This window comes from Oncorhynchus gorbuscha, linkage group LG03, assembly GCF_021184085.1.
Source record: "Oncorhynchus gorbuscha isolate QuinsamMale2020 ecotype Even-year linkage group LG03, OgorEven_v1.0, whole genome shotgun sequence".
Taxonomy (NCBI): domain Eukaryota; kingdom Metazoa; phylum Chordata; class Actinopteri; order Salmoniformes; family Salmonidae; genus Oncorhynchus; species Oncorhynchus gorbuscha.
The window spans coordinates 98,041,623-98,054,676 of NC_060175.1; the positions used below are offsets into that span (position 1 = coordinate 98,041,623).

The 13,054-nt window shown below is 39.3% G+C and overlaps 1 protein-coding gene across 2 annotated transcripts; it reads left to right on the plus strand.

Annotated features, from left to right (window-relative positions):
* The first annotated feature begins 3,443 nt into the window (after positions 1-3,443).
* LOC124032349 (tumor necrosis factor receptor superfamily member 14-like) lies at positions 3,444-11,893 on the plus strand. 2 transcript variants are annotated; one of them, XM_046344684.1, is made up of 10 exons: positions 3,444-3,660; positions 4,584-4,673; positions 6,515-6,640; positions 6,889-7,047; positions 7,250-7,334; positions 8,464-8,621; positions 10,855-10,869; positions 10,966-10,985; positions 11,184-11,233; positions 11,610-11,893. In XM_046344684.1, the coding sequence occupies exons 1-10, from the start codon at positions 3,624-3,626 to the stop codon at positions 11,665-11,667; spliced, it is 798 nt and encodes a 265-aa protein (XP_046200640.1). In that variant the 5' UTR covers positions 3,444-3,623; the 3' UTR covers positions 11,668-11,893. The 2 variants fall into 2 exon arrangements, with proteins under 2 accessions (XP_046200640.1, XP_046200641.1); XM_046344685.1 differs by lacking the exon at positions 3,444-3,660 and adding an exon at positions 4,131-4,291.
* The last annotated feature ends 1,161 nt before the right edge of the window (positions 11,894-13,054 follow it).

Below are 13,054 nucleotides of genomic sequence, written 5' to 3' on the forward strand. Positions count from 1 at the left end.
ATATGTTTAATAGCAACCTCTGCTTCACACTCATTAAACATCTGTTATTTTAAGATGAACTTGTAATGCCCAAATGTAGAAAATACATCAGCCAATTCTTAATCAATCCAAACAATTAAAATCCAAAATCCTTACTTTCCAATTGACTTACTTTCCGTTGTCACCTTCACTAGTCTACATCTCTTCATTTAAACGCAGAAAGCCCTCTAGAATCTCTACTGTACCTCTATCTGTCTGTTTATGTTACCAGGTCATTTTTTAAATGTCATTATAGTCAAAACTAACAACATCTACTTTTTACAGGGTGCCCACTTTAATTACTATGTTATCTCTTCCTTCCTTTCGTCAATTCAATACATCTATTTTAGAATAAAATAAAATAAAGTCTCACGAGTTTAAAACTACTATGGTTTTCCTGAGTCGCATTGTTATCGAAACCCCCAAATATGTCATCTTTTTTCGCCGGTTGTACTTTACCATTTAATGCCTTGTGACCCGGATCTACGACATAGTTTACTTATGTGGCGATGTTTGGCATACGAACTTCTTTGTGTTTTTACGGCAATAACAAATACACTATCTTATATATTGTGTCAAGACAGAACCCCCATCTCGACAAGCTTTAGCGATTGTTTAAATGAGTCGTGAAACAACTATTTGTAAACAATTCGTGCTACTGCCCATATATACTAACGTTTTGGACACCTACTCATTCCAGGGTTTATTATTTTTACTATTTTCTACATTGTAGAATAATGGGCAACACCACCATACACACACACACACATTGTGAGCTAAATATTTTAGTGGCCCCCTTGACAGTGGAGAGACATTTGTTTAGTTTTATAGCGGAGAGAAAATATTGCAGTTTCAAAGCAAGTTTGCTGTAATTCTACACATTTCGACATTGGACCAAGGGAAATGTTTGCATTTGTTTTTTATTAGATTAAAAAAACAAAAACACTTTTACCCCCTTTTTTTCGTGTTATCCAATTGGTAGTTAGTCTTGTGTCATCGCTGCAACTCCCGTACGGACTCAGGAGTAGCGAAGGTCGAGAGCCGAGCGCCCTCCGAAACAAATCCCAGCCAAGCCGCACCACTTCTTGACACAATGCTCTCTTAACCCGGAAGCCAGCCGCACCAATGTATCAGAGGAAACACCATACACCTGGCGAAACGTGTCAGCGTGCATGCGCCCGGCCCGCCACAGCGCGATGGGACAAACCCTCCCCTAACCCGGACGATGTTGGGCCAATTGTGCGCCGCCCCGTGGGTCTCCCGGTCATGGCCGGCTGCGACAGAGCCTGGACTCAAACCAGGATCTCTAGTGGCACAGCTAGCAACTGCGATGCAGTACCTTAGACCACTGCCCACTCGGGAGGCCAGGTTTGCAGTTTTTAATATGATATCGGAGTGAGACTGACTAACAAATTCAATGAGGGCCCCTTGGCCGTTAATTTGACCATGATTAGTTTAGATAGCTGGCCGCTAAACCAACTTAGGTATCTGAAAATGTTTTGCTGACATGGGATAATTGACTGACTATCAGTAACTTACATAAGAGAAACTGCTGATGCAAAACGAAATTTCAAAATTGCATCATGTAAGTTAGAATAGTAGAATATACAACAGTAAGTTGAGACCCTGACTGAGTTTCAAAATGTTTTATAAAAATTGATCTGAGGGCCTTCAAAACCAGTTGCCCATCCCTGACCTAGATGAATAGTGAGAAATATCCAGTTTTTGTCCATTCTGACAGTCCCTCTGCCTATTGGTCATATGACGATATTAATTATTTTGTCTCAATGCTAATGTTTATTTCTACAGAGACATAAAGGCCTACAGACATACATAAAGGCCTACAGATGTACATAAGGCATACAGATGTACATAAAGGCCTACAGATGTACATAAAGGCCTACAGATGTACATAAAGGCCTACAGATGTACATAAAGGCCTACAGATGTACATAAAGGCCTACAGATGTACATAAAGGCCTACAGATGTACATAAAGGCCTACAGATGTACATAAAGGCCTGCAGATGTACATAAAGGCCTACAGATGTACATAAAGGCCTGCAGATGTACATAAAGGCCTACAAACACCTATAGAGGTATGTTCATGTGCACCTCCACTGCATTTTCTATCATACTCACTGTGGCAAGGAGATAGATTTCTGACATTTTTCTGTTATTTCTATTGGACTTGGGGGTTACACTTTTGATGTTTTATTGAGTTGAGGTTTCATTTGAAGGAATCAGACACCGAGGGAACAAGAGAACAAGAACAGGTAAATGTTTTGTTAACATATGTACAGAATGGTAAGCATGAGTTCCTGTGAACTTCAGCCAGAATATGTATGATTTAGTACTTTATCTTTTTCATGTAAACTTGACATGTTGTTAAAATTAATAGATTCGTGCCCCTAGGACATTCTTTACAACAATCCAGTCTGAGGTTCATTGGCCTGAGATGAAGTGGACAGAAATTGGGCCCGACTACATGGTAAATGTATCTAGACTCCATTTAAAAAAAAAAGTTGGGTGCTGACACATTTGTTTTGTGGTTCACATACTAACCCAACTACGACCTTGATACGTGGCCTGAAACTCTAAAACACAATTCCAAGCCAAGGAAAAAACATTTTTGTACAATCTTCCAATACTGGGGACGAAGATGTAAAACCTAGAAGGAGCCAGGTCTGTTCTGTCCAGGGTAAGGTCAGGTGGCCTTCATTTTAATCGGCAGTCCAAGTCATTCGAGCATAACTGGAACTAAAGGACTTTTGTATGACACTGTACCTGGTCTTTGGATGATGGTGCAGGATACAATTGCATTTTTGGAGCAATTATCCTTAAACTGCGGAAACCTACAGATTATCCCATAACATCCCCATGGAACTAGTGCTTCTGATCATGGTGTACTGTAGATTATGTTGATACAAGCTGTGCAAATGACCTTTGAATAACATGGTCTGGACACTGATTTGGAAAAAATGGACTTGTTGTGCGACCATGGATTTGTATAATCCCCGTTCCCCACAAAGGTAATGGTGCAAAGTGAAGGCTATGTCCCGTGTGTGACCCTGATGCATCCCAAAAGGACTCCAATTAATAATACACAATTCATTACTTTTCTTACAGTCCTCCATGATTGTATAGTTAATTTGCTTTTGATGCATATTTTGTACATATTGTATTATATAGTGTTTAGCAGATTATTCACCTGATATAGATTTTGCATTGGTCATGGTTTGTGCTTGTTTTACCAGCCATCAGTGATCAGTCTCTTTGCAAAATGTGAACTGCAAGGGTGTGAGTGGGCCAGTTAAGTTTATTTGTATAATGTACCTCCTAATATTTCAGACCTATTATAGACAAAACGCAATGGTTTTCAGTTATACTTCAGAAGAATTTGGCCCCGTTCAAAATAAATTCAACCGGGCCAATTACGTCATATCCGGCGTCATATGTCAACGCACCCTGCTTGCTAAACTAGCAAAACAAGAGGCACAAATAATTAACTAATAATAGTGCTTTTAAAGCATATGTGACATAATATTTGGCTCGTAGCAGTATTAATGTATCGTCACAATGTTGTGATGTTTTTATCAAGTGAAAATGATATACCTGTCGTCTGCACAGTATTTCCTCATTGGTAAGTTAGCTGGTTTAGCTACATTTAGGTTTGACAAAATTGTAATATAAATTGGCGTCCTGCTAAATCAAATAGTCCATCTATCACATTGAATCAGCAAACTTGAGTTAACGATGCTAGCAGCTGACCACACCAGTAATATAATATAGTTATGTTTAAACAAACGCAAATGCTTTCATCTGAGTTTTTTCCCACCTTTATTTAACCAGGTAGGCCAGTTGAACAAGTTAAGAAGTTCACTAGACAGCAGAGTTACACTAACACAATAACACAATAGGAGAATGTATACAATTAATCCTTTCTTGCCTAACAGTTGCACCACAGATCAATTCATATTTGGTAGCACAATCCCTTAAAATAGTCGGCATGTATAGTTAGCTACAACAATCTATTTTACGACATTAACTTGACAATATGAGAATTAAAACAAGGTTGGGGGAGCAGCGGAAGTCATGCGCACATTCAGAAGTTTCAATCTGACGATGGACCTAAAATCCCCAATGGTTAAATGAACGTTTTGACGGATTTAGATAAATATTCAGACTTACTTTGTGATTAGTCTAGCCTACGGATCTGATTTTGTTACAGTATTTCGGAGCCGAAATTAATTGCATAACCTTCTACATTTCAGGTGTGGGCAAGGTTTGCACAGCTTGGTTTATATATATATATATAAAATGTTTAAACACTCGCCTGACTCGAAGTCGATAGAGGGGTGTTGTCTTAAGTCAGTCGTTGGCGTCCGGCCACCATCTTGTAGGTTTCCACTTATTAGGGGGAGGAAAACTTCGTGTTATCATTTGTTTTAATTACAAGTTCCAGTCTGTTTATTATTTTCAACTCCAATGTCATTGCTAAGAGCATGGCAATTAAGGAGTTGTCAAGAGAGAACAAAGCCTATGCATCTTTTTTGTCTGTTTCAGGTTTTAATTTTCTGCATGTATTTGGAAGCGATTGTGGTCCAGCCGAATACAAAAAGTTTGATGGGCAGTGCTGCCCAATGTGTGGTAAAGGTAATGTTAATTTATGTATGAGCTTTTTCAGTGTTGTTGAATTGCATGTTACCAGTAAACAAGGGTAAGGCACATTTCTACAGGTAGCCTACAATATCTCACACACCATAGTATTTCAGGAGGACTTATGCAGTAAATGGGAGGCATTTGCTTTTTTAAATATTTTTATTTATTTAACTAGGCAAGTCAGTTAAGAACAAATTCTTATTTTCAATGACGACCTATGAACAGTGGGTTAACTGCCTGTACAGGGGCAGAACAACAGATTTGTACCTTGTCAGCTCAGGGATATGAACTTAAAACCTTTCGGTTAACTAGTCCAACGCTCTAACCACTAGGCTACCCCACCGCTCTGTCCGAAGATCCATACTAGCGTACTACATGCTTAAACTGCATACTATGTACTCAACGTCACATACTATTTAGCATGTACCGTTTAGTAAAAAGTATGCCACAATACAGTAGCGGCTCATGACTGCGTTTCAGTTCCATTCATTTCTCTAAACTCTAAATAATTAGTTATAGGCCTACTCAGGCTGGTTATAGGCAGACTATCACACTCAACCTATACCGTAGCCAATAAAGTCCATCTATCCTATTTAAAGAGGACAGAAACAGATAATTTGGTTCCATTTCAACATATTTATTAGTGAAATCAAAGTGCTGTTATATATATTAATTAAATCAAATAGCCTAGTACACACATCAAAACTTTTCAAATGTTCAAATCAAAAGGTATTGCACAGAAAAACGTGGACAGTCAGGTGCATCCCAAATTCAGAACCGCTGGACAGCAACATAATAAACTAAAGCACTGAGCTTTGGGAACGAGATCAGAATTACCGCTATGGCTTGATCCATAACTTAAATCATTCAAAAGGTAGCCTAGATTACAGCCTAGATTACAGAACTAAAACAATCTGTTAAAATCAAAAGGCCTGATTTAACATGACATCAATAACGCAGCCACACCGGTTCAGAGTCCCCGGTGCAGCCACACCGGTTCAGAGTCCCCGGTGCAGCCACATCCAGAAATCGAAAGTTGGTTTAGTATTTAGTTTAAAAGCGCTGACAAAGGCCAAGAGAACAAGAAACATTTTAATGAGAGAACAGAAATCCACTTTGGTTTAAAAAAAAAAAAAAAGACCACGGTAAAATACTCATGTTAATTTTAAGGAGAACAAAAACTACTTAGCCTACATTTTAAACACAACGGCAGAAGCTTCGCTATTCGGCATCTTCCCAATTAAAGGGTCACTTTTCCACATTTATATTTACTATCTCCAGAACCATACCAGTATGTAGTGAAAAAGAAAGAAGACCAGGTCCTAAGAAAACAACCCCCTTGGATGTCACCGGGCCCCCCCCCCAAAAAAACCTAAATAATGCAGAGAGCTGTGTTCCATGAACACTGGTTCTGTCCGAATACCAATACTTGTGTCCTAAAAAAGTCACCCGTCGGTGAGTATGCGAAAAGGGAACATTTTATAGTATGTGATATTTTAAAAAATTGAGTATACTTTAAATGCAGATGTCAAAGCCGAAAAGAGTGACATCTGATCAATTAAATATGGGGATACCCTACTTAAATCAACGAATAGTGGGAAACATGTAAAAACATGTTTTTTTTATATTTTTTATAGCAGATACATTTTCAAAATTTGAGTATGATTTCACTGCCATACTCGATGTTCGATGCACACTTTTCCATAATGCATTGGAAGAGTTGGGCTGTGAGTGATAGGCCATAGTTTTCTTCAAGTAGCCAAACAACAAAACTAGGCTACACAAAGAAAAATATGTAACGTCTCAATAAGTTAAGTTGTATTTTCTATGATTAGGATTGGTGGTCCGGAGAGATTGTACAATAGAGTCCAGCACATCTTGTATACCCTGTATCAGAGGGACCTTCATGAACGAGGCCAATGGTCTAACCAAGTGCTTTCCCTGCAGTCCCTGTGACCCAGGTACATTTACATTTCTTCTAAACCTTTCCATCTTTCCTTTTAGCAGTACACATCATACCCTTTTCACTGCTGAGCTGAGTTGTATGGCACTGGTTTGGTTCTGCTTCCACCAACTGGAAAGTACAATGTAAAATAGAAAATATCTGAGTCAGTGTCTTATGTTTCAGGTCACCACAATAGTGTGAAAAGGGTATGAGGGGCCTTCTCATAAGTAGTCCTCTGACTGAAATGAATCTGATATTTTCCAGGACAGGGCCTGTTCACTCAGACAGAGTGCAAACCAACAAGTAACACAGTCTGCCACGTTCTAGATGGATACTACTGTAGAAGCTACTCATCCAACTCTGAGTGTAGCTTTGCAGTAGGACATACACACTGTTCACCGGGACAGAGTACTAAATCACCTGGTAAGTATGAGGTAGAGGCTAAATATCGTACAGGACATTATAATTCTGATAACTGAACATAACGTGGGCTCCTGATAGATGGTGTTTTTTTCCCCTCTGGTTTCTTTTTGAAGTGAAGTCATACCTCAGGTGATTTTGACTTCTCCAGCACCACAATCGTTAACTTTTGAACATGATAACATTGTTTATTCTCACCATATAGGTACAAAGACAACAGATACCATGTGTGAGGAGTGTCAGCATGGCTTTTACTCACAATATGGTGTGAACTGCACTGCTTGGACTGAGTAGGTCATCGTTTGTGTACTAGAGTTTCTTGAATTGCTTTGGATTGATTTTTTCTTTAAAATAATTGGGATATTGATGATATATTTCACTAAGCAGTATCAATGCTCTGATAGCAATCTATAAATTAAGTTCTGGCAACCAGATTTTGGGTGACAATATAATTGCAGGCTGGCTTAATGGTAAAAACATTTTTGAATTCATTCACTTTTTGACAGCACCCCTTTTGATTTAAATGAAACCTTCCATACATATTCACACATTGAATTGCTCAGAAAGTGACTTTGTGGACCTGAATGCTAAAACATTCAGGAAGTAAAAGGTGACGTCCATGTCATCACTGGAAAATATGAATTGTTGAGATTTTAAAAGCTTACAAACATGGTTTTCAAACTATTCAATAATTTCTTGAAAGAAGAAAAATAAAGTTTTCTAATAAAAATCTTATTTTAGGTCATGAGGTTTTTGTGTTGTGCCCACCATCGGTTGAGACACAACATGCTCTTGAATACAGGGTGAGTAATGTTTTGGATAATACATGTACTGAAATAGGAATACAATTGAAATGTCAACTTTCAAATGGTACCGCAAAGATGGATGGAGGTCCACACAGCAGCGAATGTTGATTTGAATGGGAATATCTGTTTTAAATTACACTGTCAATCCTCCATAGGAAATAGAAATATAGATGATGGAATAAACATGACCATTTTAAGTTGACATTTAACTGGGCGAACTGGTCATCTTTGTGGTAGTAATTAGTACTCATCACTGCATTCTCTATCAGAAAGTTGGTTGGCCCTCTTTGATGTCACGTAGGTTGATATCTTTCCCAGTGATGAAGACATGGATGTCTCATGGTATGGTGGGGTTTGCAAAATGGCAACAAAAAAATTGAGCACCTTTTATCTCCTGAATGTTTTGTCATTCAGGTCCTAAAAATGACTTCCTTTGTGACCACTTCTTCCATTGGCAAACAGTACGGAAAGTTTAGTTTAAATCCAAAAGGATGCTGTCAAAAAGTGATTGAATTGAAATTGATTTACCATTAACCCATATAAAACCTGACGTTACAATATGCTGTAGTTGACCTGTCTAGTTAAATAAGTGTTTGTGTTGCTTACTCTGCAGTTGTGCAGCAATGGGACGCGTGAAGACTGAAGATGGAAATTCTAGACAAGATGTTATTTGTAACAAAGTGCCACTAAGGATCCATACCACTCTAATAGTTCCAATATTATTATTAGGCCTAACAGTTGCTGCACTGTTTGGTGTCTACCTGGCAAGAGGTTAGTCCTTTGTTTATTTAACTTTATTTCTCTATTTAATGAGTCACTTCTTTAAAGGCATGCCATGTCATGGACTGGGATATGTTTCGTATTGCGTCAGACAACAACATTGACGAAAATGCTGATTCGGTGAGCGAGTTCATTAGAACATGCGTTGAAGATGACGTTCCCATGGCAACGATTAAAACATTCCCAAACCAGAAACCGTGGATTGATGGCAGCATTCGTGTGCAACTGAAAGCGCGAACCACTGCTTTTAATCAGGGCAAGGTGACTGGAAACTTGACCGAATACAAACAGTATAGCTATTCCCTCCGCAAGGCAATCAAACAAGCTAAGCATCAGTATAGAGACAAAGTAGAATTGCAATTCAACGGCTCAGACACAAGAGGTATGTGGCAGGGTCTACAGTCAATCACGGATTACAAAAAGAAAACCAGCCCAGTCACGGACCAGGATGCCTTGCTCCCAGGCAGACTAAATAACTTTTTTTGCCCGCTTTGAGGACAATACAGTGCCACTGACACGGCCCGCAACCAAAAACATGCGGACTCTCCTTCACTGCAGCCGAGGTGAGTAAAACATTTAAACGTGTTAACCCTCGCAAGGCTGCAGGCCCAGACGGCATCCCCAGCCGCGCCCTCAGAGCATGCGCAGACCAGCTGGCTGGTGTGTTTACGGACATTTTCAATCGATCCCTATCCCAGTCTGCTGTTCCCACATGCTTCAAGAGGGCCACCATTGTTCCTGTTCCCAAGAAAGCTAATGTAACTGAGCTAAACGACTACCGCCCCGTAGCACTCACCTCCGTCATCATGAAGTGCTTTGAGAGACTAGTCAAGGATCATATCACCTCCACCCTACCTGTCACCCTAGACCCACTCCAATTTGCTTACCGCCCAAATAGGTCCACAGACGATGCAATCTCAACCACACTGCACACTGCCCTAACCCATCTGGACAAGAGGAATACCTATGTGAGAATGCTGTTCATCGACTACAGCTCAGCATTTAACACCATAGTACCCTCCAAGCTCGTCATCAAGCTCGAGACCCTGGGTCTCGACCCCGCCCTGTGCAACTGGGTACTGGACTTCCTGACGGGCCGCCCCCAGGTGGTGAGGGTAGGTACCAACATCTCCACCCCACTGATCCTCAACACTGGGGCCCAACAAGGGTGCGGTCTGAGCCCTCTCCTGTACTCCCTGTTCACCCACGACTGCGTGGCCACGCACTCTCCAACTCAATCATCATGTTTTCGGACGACACAACAGTGGTAGGCTTGATTACCAACAACGACGAGATGGCCTACAGGGAGGAGGTGAGGGCCCTCAGAGTGTGGTGTCAGGAAAATAACCTCACACTCAACGTCAACAAAACTAAGGAGATGATTATGGACTTCAGGAAACAGCAGAGGGAACACCCCCCCTATCCACATTGATGGGACAGTAGTGGAGAGGGTAGTTTTAAGTTCCTTGGCGTACACATCACGGACAAACTTAATTGGTCCACCCACACAGACAGCGTTGTGAAGAAGGAGCAGCAGCGCCTCTTCAACCTCAGGAGGCTGAAGAAATTTGGCTTGTCACCAAAAGCACTCACAAACTTCTACAGATGCACAATCGAGAGCATCCTGTCGGGCTGTATCACCGCCTGGTACGGCAACTGCTCCGCCCACAACCGTAAGGCTAATGGGAATTGATGTAAAATATATCACTAGCCACTTTAAACAATGCTACTTAATATAATGTTTACATACCCTACATTATTTATCATGTATACGTATATACTGTACTCTATCATCTACTGCATCTTTATGTAATACATGTATCACTAGCCACTTTAAACTATGCCACTTTGTTTACATACTCATCTTATATATATATATACGGTACTCGATACCATCTACTGCATCTTGCCTATGCCGCTCTGTACCATCACTCATTTATATTTATTTATGTACATATTCTTTATCCCTTTACACTTGTGTGTATAAGGTAGTAGTTTTGGAATTGTTAGCTAGATTACTTGTTGGTTATTACTGCATTGTCGGAACTAGAAGCACAAGCATTTCGCTACATTCGCATTTAACATCTGCTAACCATGTGTATGTGACAAATACAATTTGATTTGATTCATTGTCATGTAACTTGCTATTCTAATACATAAACATGCAACTCATGGTGAGTTGTCTTTACCCCAACTAATCTGATTATTCTTGTTGTGCTTTCAGCTAAACGTAAGAAAGGTCAGTCTCAATTTATTTACGTTAATACCTTCCTCACCATGTTAACTAGTTTGTTTTGCCTCTATTAATCTGACTATTTCTACACTGAACTTTCAGAGTTCCATGGATTCTATGAGGTAAGTCATTCTATTTAAACATTTCTATTAATTTGAAGTTTTAATATACACCCTCTTATAACATTGTTATGCAAGCAGATCCATTGTCAAAATGTTTCTAGTGAGTGAAATTCTGTTGATGGGTAAAGAATCCAATGTTATTGTAATTTAGTCCGTTTTAGTTGCTATAGCGATCCTAACTTGTGTAATACCTCATAGGTTCCTGTGCAAGAAACGGGACATCTACAAGTATCTACCAGTAACTCCCTGTATGTCATCCATTTGGATTCAATATTTCAGACTATCATAGTAATAACTGAGTAAACAGATTACTTTATACTAGGGCTGGGACGATACCAGTATTATGACAATGAAACAAAAGACAAAGCTGATTTAACTTCTTTAGGAAAACAGCCCTAATGTTAGAAACAAACACCATTATGTCATGCAGTCACATTAATTTATATTCCAAGCTTTAACAGACATTATTTTACATACAGAAGGTTTTTAAAGTACCAAAGAGTTTGGCCTGCTTTGTGGTTTAATTTTTGCCATAGACAGAATATTTAAATACTCGTATCGTGCCGGCCCTACTTTATACTATTACTAACTAAATTATTGACTTGTTTTCTTCTTGTTTTCCAGAGAGGAAACAGCAGAAAATGTACCTGGTAATGTTGTAGCTGATGTTCCACTAAACTGAGGAAGTGCCATGAATGCATGCAGATACCCAGAAGGCACCTGCATTTTGACTAATAAGTGCACTTATCTGGAGTTCACTATTTAATACAGGGACATAAATTGTTTAACTTTATCCGCCTGTTCTTATATCTACCAAAACATTGTCACTTTTTACTTACATTTTTTATATTAACAGTACCTGTGCATTTAACAAAAATATTAAAATGTCACGGTTTGAAACACCTGAACTATTTTGATGATTGTTTGAATAACAATTCAATTGTATTCCCATGTTTTAAATAGCCACCCTTTGCCTTGACAGCTTTGCACACTCTTGGCATTCTCTCAACCAGCTTCATGAGGAAGTTACCTGGAATGTATTTCAATTAACAGGTGTGCCTTAAAAGATAAGGTCAGTCAATACGGAACATTTCAAGAACTTTGAAAGTTTCAAGTGCAGTCGCAAAACCCATCAAGCGCTATGATGAAACTGGCTCTCGTGAGGACTGCTACAGGAAGAGAAGACCCAGAGTTACCTCTGCTGCAGAGGATAAGTTCATTAAACAAAAAATGTTAACTAGGCAAGTCATTTAAGAACAAATTCTTATTTACAATGACAGCCTAGGAACAGTGGGTTAACTGCCTTGTTCAGGGGCAGTAGTTTGGGCTTAGTCCCGCTATCGTTTGTTTTTCAACAGAACAATGACCCAACACACCTCCAGGCTGTGTAAGGGCTATATTACCTAGAAGGACAGTGATGGAGTGCTGCATCAGTTGACATGGCCTCAAATCCCTCAACCCAATTGAGATGATTTGGGATGAGTCGTACCGCAGAGTGAAGGAAAAGCAGCCAACAAGTGCTCAGCACATGGGGGAACTCCTTCAAGACTATTGGAAAAGCATTCCAGGTAAAGCTGATTGAGAGAATGGCAAGAGTGTGCAAAGCTGCCATGGCATCGGGTGGCTATTTGAAGAATCATAAATCAAATATATTTTGATTGAACACTTTTTTTGGTTACTACATGATTCCCTATGTGTTATTTCATAGTTTTGATGTCTTCACTATTTTTCTGCAATGTAGAAAATAGTAAAAATAAAAACCCTTGAATGAGTAGGTGTTCTAACACTTGACCGGTAGTGTGTGTGTGATAGATATAACCTAACACTGGGAATTTAAGGATTAAATGTCAGGAATTGTGAAAAACTGTTTAAATGTATTTGGCTAAGGTGTATTTAAACTTCCTACTTCAACTGTGTGTGTGTGTGTGTGTGTGTATATACATTGCTCAAAAAAATAAAGGGAACACAAAAATAACACATCCTAGATCTGAATGAATGAAATATTCTTATTAAATACTTTTTTCTTTACATAGTTGAATGTGCTGACAACAAAATCACACAAATGATCA